This window comes from Ranitomeya imitator, chromosome 5, assembly GCF_032444005.1.
Source record: "Ranitomeya imitator isolate aRanImi1 chromosome 5, aRanImi1.pri, whole genome shotgun sequence".
NCBI classification, from domain to species: domain Eukaryota; kingdom Metazoa; phylum Chordata; class Amphibia; order Anura; family Dendrobatidae; genus Ranitomeya; species Ranitomeya imitator.
Window position 1 is genome coordinate 434,201,230 of NC_091286.1, and position 7,091 is coordinate 434,208,320.

At 52.5% G+C, this 7,091-nt stretch overlaps 1 protein-coding gene across 1 annotated transcript in view; it reads right to left on the bottom strand.

Annotated features, from left to right (window-relative positions):
* The window catches only part of MB21D2 (Mab-21 domain containing 2), a 129,154-nt gene extending 124,892 nt beyond the window's left edge, over positions 1 to 4,262 (bottom strand). Inside the window, exon 1 of the mRNA XM_069727125.1 lies at positions 3,724 to 4,262. Within this exon, the coding sequence (XP_069583226.1) occupies positions 3,724 to 3,928 (205 nt within the window). The 5' untranslated portion in view covers positions 3,929 to 4,262. The remainder of the gene's footprint in view (positions 1 to 3,723) is intronic.
* Between the last annotated feature and the right edge of the window lie 2,829 nt (positions 4,263 to 7,091).

Below are 7,091 nucleotides of genomic sequence, written 5' to 3' on the forward strand. Positions count from 1 at the left end.
CTCAGCATACATGGGGAATCGGGGTACACTACATACACTATAGGAACACACAGCGCAGGCCCTATTTAACAGTATTTATAGCTCAATCTCAAAAAACGGGGTGACAGGTTCCCTTTAAGGAGAAAAGTGTAAATGTTTTGGAGTGACCTAGTCAAAGCTCAGACCTTAATCCAATTGAGAACATGAAAAATGCCAAGGGGGTGAATACTTTCGCAAGCCACTGTAAGTACTGTGGATTTCTATGGGTCTGATAGAAACCAATGAAGAAAATGGCAGGGTGTATGCTCTACCATCACTCCAATAAAGCTTTTCATCGGTGTGTTGCTCAGATATCCCCTTCTACTGATAAAGAGGTTCCCAGCCGTCAACATTTACTGCAGGAAAAACCCCTTTTAAATGATAAATTCAGTTATACAGAATACCCATAAGGAGATTTACTCAAAGCTTCATGTTCAGACTTCGATACAAGTTGTGACAAAGGGTTATTATATACTTCCCAGTGTACATGGTGACAGCTGCTCATATGTAACACAAGTGCTAGTAGCAGGCAACATCACATGAATAGCAGCCTCTAAGAACATAAGCAAATGGGGCGCAAATCTGCGGGGTTTGTGACATGAACAGTAAAAGCGGAACATATTAGCAAAACTCCAGTGTAATGGCAGCACTTTACAAAGCGCTCCACAGTAGATGCTCATCACTGAATGAGAGTACGTAACTAATAGCCGGAAACACTGAAAGCTAATGGGTAATGGCACAGGTTGTCACTCCTACAAGTAAGAATGCCACACCTTTCCTGCAGGCAAGAAAATACTGAAGAAGGTATGCAGATCCTTCAAGTCTCAGCAATAAAACTGGGCCAACATAACTCCGGGAATAAACAAATGAGGGGAAAGGGGGAAAAAGTAAGCATTGTGGGGAAAGCAAAAGGGGGACAAAAGAGAGAGACGCGAGGTGGGAAAGGGGGACAAAAGAGAGAGACGCGAGGTGGGAAAGGGGGACAAAAGAGAGAGACGCGAGGTGGGAAAGGGGGACAAAAGAGAGAGACGCGAGGTGGGAAAGGGGGACAAAAGAGAGAGACGCGAGGTGGGAAAGGGGGACAAAAGAGAGAGACGCGAGGTGGGAAAGGGGGACAAAAGAGAGAGACGCGAGGGGGAAAGGGGGACAAGAGAGAGACGCGAGGGGGAAAGGGGGACAAGAGAGAGACGCGAGGGGGAAAGGGGGACAAAAGAGAGAGACGCGAGGGGGAAAGGGGGACAAAAGACGCGAGGGGGAAAGGGGGACAAAAGACGCGAGGGGGAAAGGGGGACAAAAGAGAGACGCGAGGGGGAAAGGGGGACAAGAGAGAGACGCGAGGGGGAAAGGGGGACAAAAGAGAGACGCGAGGGGGAAAGGGGGACAAAAGAGAGAGACGCGAGGGGGAAAGGGGGACAAAAGACGCGAGGGGGAAAGGGGGACAAAAGAGAGACGCGAGGGGGAAAGGGGGACAAAAGAGAGACGAGGGGAAAGGGGGACAAAAGAGAGACGAGGGGAAAGGGGGACAAGAGAGACGCGAGGGGAAAGGGGAACAAGAGACGTGAGGGGAAAGGGGAACAAGAGAGAGAGAGAAGTGAGGGGAAAGGGGGACAAGAGAGAGAAGTGAGGGGAAAGGGGGACAAGAGAGAGAAGTGTAGGAACGAAAAGCGAGGGAGGGAAAACGTGGTTAAAAAAAAAAAAAAAAAAGAATTGAGGGGAAAGGAAAGATGCCTTCGTTGCTGTATTTGAGCTTTACAACAAACATTGTACATTACTTATCACTTCTTTAGAATTATTGCTTCACTCTTAGGACAGGATTCATTATACTTTTTACACCATGAAACTGACGTCATACACTTTTGTGCTACGTATAGTTGTGACTTTTGGCGTTTTATGAAAACTGGGTGGAGCCTGACGTTACTGTGACCTCACACGTCAACACATTAACTATACTATAGAAAAGAAACAGAGCCCACACATAACCCGAGAACATTTCCTGGCACTTGGGCGGACGAAATATGTGCCAAATTCATTACGAGGCAAATAACTGGATGGGGGGGCGACGGACAGCGCGCACACACACTGGATGGGGGGGGCGACGGACAGCGCGCGCGCGCGCACACACTGGATGGGGGGCGACGAACAGCGCGCGCACACACACACACACACACACTGGATGGGGGGGCGACGGACAGCGCGCGCGGGCACGCGCACACACTGGATGGGGGGCGACGAACAGCGCGCGCGCACACACACAAACACTGGATGGGGGGCGACGGACAGCGAGCGCACACACTGGATGGGGGGCGACGGACAGCGAGCGCACACACTGGATGGGGGGCGACGGACAGCGAGCGCACACACTGGATGGGGGGCGACGGACAGCGAGCGCACACACTGGATGGGGGGCGACGGACAGCGCGCGCACACACTGGATGGGGGGCGACGGACAGCGCACACACTGGATGGGGGGCGACGGACAGCGCGCACACTGGATGGGGGCGACGGACAGCGCGCACACTGGATGGCAGATTACGGACAGCGCACACACTGGATGGGGGGGTGACGGACAGCGCGCACACTGGATGGCGGGTGACGGACAGCGCGCGCACACACTGGATGGGGGGTGACGGACAGCGCGCTCACTGGATGGCAGATTACGGACAGCGCACACACTGGATGGCAGATGACGGACAGCGCGCACACTGGATGGGGGGTGACGGACAGCGCGCACACTGGATGGGGGGTGACGGACAGCGCGCTCACTGGATGGCAGATTACGGACAGCGCACACACTGGATGGCAGATGACGGACAGCGCGCACACTGGATGGGGGGTGACGGACAGCGCGCACACTGGATGGGGGGTGACGGACAGGGCGCACACTGGATGGGGGGTGACGGACAGGGGGCACACTGGATTGGGAGGTGACAGACAGCGCACACACTGGATGGGGGGTGACGGACAGGGCGCACACTGGATGGGGGGTGACGGACAGCGCACACACTGGATGGGGGGTGACGGACAGCGCACACACTGGATGGGGGGTGACGGACAGGGCGCACACTGGATGGGGGGTGACGGACAGGGGGCACACTGGATTGGGAGGTGACAGACAGCGCACACACTGGATGGGGGGTGACGGACAGGGCGCACACTGGATGGGGGGTGACGGACAGCGCACACACTGGATGGGGGGTGACGGACAGCGCACACACTGGATGGGGGGTGACGGACAGCGCACACACTGGATGGGGGGTGACGGACAGCGCACACACTGGATGGGGGGTGACGGACAGCGCACACACTGGATGGGGGGTGACGGACAGCGCACACACTGGATGGGGGGTGACGGACAGGGCGCACACTGGATGGGGGGTGACGGACAGGGCGCACACTGGATGGGGGGTGACGGACAGCGCACACACTGGATGGGGGGTGACGGACAGTGTGCCAGCTGTGATTCATCCCCGTGGTCCTGACCTGACTGCAGCAGGGTGTGTAGGGCACGGTCCAGCATGTGTCCCCGGGATGACACCGTGTGATTGCCCGTGTGTCGCCAGGGTACATGATGGAGCAGGAATAGCTGGGCAATGGCCGGGCCGTCTGCTCGCAGAGCTGCGGTTGCCCGCGGACCGGCGCCAGATGTGCCGGGGTGCGGGGAGCACAGGCTGCCGTCACGGGTGGGCACAGGTGGGCGCCACTCACCTAGCATGGAGAAGATGAAGTCCTTGGCAGTGTGGATCTCCAGCGCTCGCTGGTCGTCGTACTCCCGCTGGTCGTGCTTGCTGAATTCCACGATGAGTTTATTTAATTCTTCGGTCCGGGCTCCAGACCTGAAGTCCAGCTCCGGGGCTGCCGGTTTGCTGCCTCCCCCTACGGTGCCGGGCTTGCTGGGGATGGGAGCCGCCATCTTCGCTCGCACAGTCAGGCAGCAGGATCAGATGAGAGCAGAGCTGCGGCTGCCGCCTTCCTTCCCCGCCCCGGGATAGTGGGAGATGGCTGCCGGGAGTGAGTGAGGCCGGGCACACTGGAGACAATGTGACACGAGTGTCTGTGAGATCATTCAACAAGCTGCTAACCCCTCCTCTGCAGCTGCCACACAGGAGCGGGCCCGGCACTCTGTGCCCGTGTACCCTGGGCGGGACCGAGCACCGGCACACTGTCTGGAGGGCTCCCAGTACCCGGCGGTGCGGGCGGCCGGGTCCTAGGGCACTCCATGTGTTCAGCCTGTGGCCACCTGGTGTGAGGCTACAGTCATGGCGGGCGGGATGCACCTGCGTGCAGGGGATAAACCCCTGAGGAGCCACTTGTGTCATAAATGCAATGGCGCTCCCCGGTTACTTACAGGGAAGCTGCCATGGAAATGGCGTCTGCTCTCCAGGCAGGAGCTTATAGGGCAGGTGGAGATGAGAGAAGGAGAGTTTTGAGGAGAAAGTTTCAGTAAAACTTAAATTTTATTGTTCCAAATCCTTGGTGCTTGTATGTCTGAGTCCAGTGGGCGGAGCCAGCGTCAGACTGGGGCACCTTGGGCCCACCAGAGAAAATCATTCTTGGGGCCCACTAGGTAGCTACATAGAAATACATTCAAGACCTCTAATTGTGTGGTAAAACATGTTAATATCAGGGTATAATATAAGGTAGTGCATGTCTTGAAGGGAACCTGTCACCCCAAAAATACTGTTAAATAGGGCCTGAGCGGTGCGTTACTATAGTGTATGTAGTGTACCCTGATTCCCCACCTATGCTGCCGAAATAACTTACCAAAGTTGCCGTTTTCGCCTGTCAATCAGGCTGGTCTGGTCAGATGGGCGTGGCGACATGGCTGTTTCTTCCCCCAGATCTTGCATACATTTCCGTTGGTGGCGTAGTGGTTTGCACATGCCCAACTTCTGAATCCACTGCGCAGGCGAAGAAAAAACGCGCGATCGGCGCTATTTCCCTGGTGATCTGTGGGGGCGGCCATCTTCCTGAGGCTGCGCGTGCGCATATGGAGTTCTCTGCTGCCCGGGGCTTCAGGAAAATGGCCGCGGGATGCCGCGCGTGCGCAGATGGAGATCGCGGCGGCCATTTTCCTGAAGCCGAGTTCGCATATGAATTAGGCCACATTCACACTATCAGTATTTGGTCAGTATTTTTCCTCAGTGTGTGTAAGCCAAAACCAGGAGTGGGTGATAAATACAGAAATGGTGACTTGTCAATCCTTGATTTAACAGACTTGTTTTAAAGGAAAACAAGGCATGCACAGATATGGGGGATAACCATCATGGAGACAGATCTCCGACAGGTTGGTCCATCACAAGGTAGAAGTGGGAGGATAAGGGGTAGCAGTGCAAAAATGTGTGACCCTTGTATAACACACAGGAGAATGGGGACAGGAGGGGAAAGGCCCTTTACAGGTCTGAAGTTAGAAAGCACAAGGATGCCTCCAGGAGGGGCCGCTGCCACATTGGGATGTTCTAGGAAATGGTCACCAAGGAGCTAGAGCAAATATCCACATAACCTTACAAAACAAATTGCTCTACAGCCAAGGTTCCCAGCCGTCCAGAAACTCCAGGACAGTCCATAAAAAGAGGGCACTTTATTCCCTGTCTGTTTTAAAAAAAATGTAATGCAATCATGATTTTTTTTTAAGGTAAAGAAACTTATGCAGCTTATTCTGACAGTTATCATTTTACAGTTTATAGTGAATACAGATGATGTCTTCATATCAGAATTATGAGCTGTAGAAATGGATCACTTATACGCATAATATTTTACTATGGTTTTCTAATGTGTCCATAAAAATATTGTCCGATGTTTTGATAAGCATCATAGAGAAAAATAAAAATCCATACAGACAAACAAAAAGAACAATTCAACCACCATTGAAGGATGGGCCTCCTGCAGTTACCAGATAATTACAGCAGGGAGATTTGTTAGGAAGAAGACAATAAGGTTGAGATCTCTTTATTACGCAGAGGCGGAGAAGTACCTTTCCCCAGGGATAGGGCTTCATGTGATCAAACAATGTTCTTAGACGTTTCGGAGCCAGTGGACAGGCACGAATATAGGGGTTTGCAATAATCCGAGATTTAGGCAATATACATATTTGACATTGTAGCGACGCATATATCGCATTCACTCACATCACTGTAAGGCCATTCTCACCCCTCCAACTTAATAGCTGTCCATTGGATGGTGCTATCTAGGCCATGTTTCATCTCTATAGACATGACGACAATATCTACCACCTGGGACCTCTAGGGTCGAAGATATCTCGAAAGTTGGGGATCTCATAAAATTCGAAAGGGCCTAGCACATTCGACAAGCAGCCCCCACATTAGCTCATCAAAGAGAGGTATGTGGGCGTAACGTTGATCTAATAAAGAGCAGAATTTGGGTGTCTGCCTTTGTCAATCTGGAAGCCATAGTTCGCTGTGAGAGTGTTCCATTATCCTAATTGCAATGCTTACCTCCATAAAGATAAGAGCCATTCCTGCAACATCAGGTTTAGTAATTCTCTTTCGTTGTTCCTTTTTATTTTTAAAGTGACAGGTTCACTTTAACACCTTTCCGACATCGGGCATAATAATACAACAATGTCGGACACCCTCCCCTTGATGTGGGCTCCGGTGGTAAGCCCACATCTTTTCCAGCATGCCAGATTACTATGAGCGCCAACCAGTGGCAAGTGATTAATTCTGCTACATACAGGAGATCTTATCATTCCCTGTATGTAGCAGAGCCGATCGGGTTATGGCAAGATCTACTCTCCCGTGGAGACTATTGAAGCATGCTAAAAGTAAAAAAAAATCTTTTAAAAATATGAAGAAAAAAAAATATATATATATATATACTAGATTGTGGCCCGAGTATTCTAGAATATGCATCGGGTATTCTAGAATATGCATGTCCCCGTAGTATATGGACAATGATGATTCCAGAATTCGCGGCAGACTGTGCCCGTCGCTGATTGGTCGAGGCAACCTTTATGACATCATCGTCGCCATGGCAACCATTATGACATCTACGTCGATGCTGCGCCCGTCGCTGAATCAGAGACGCGGGATGCCTACGTCCTTTATGACATCATC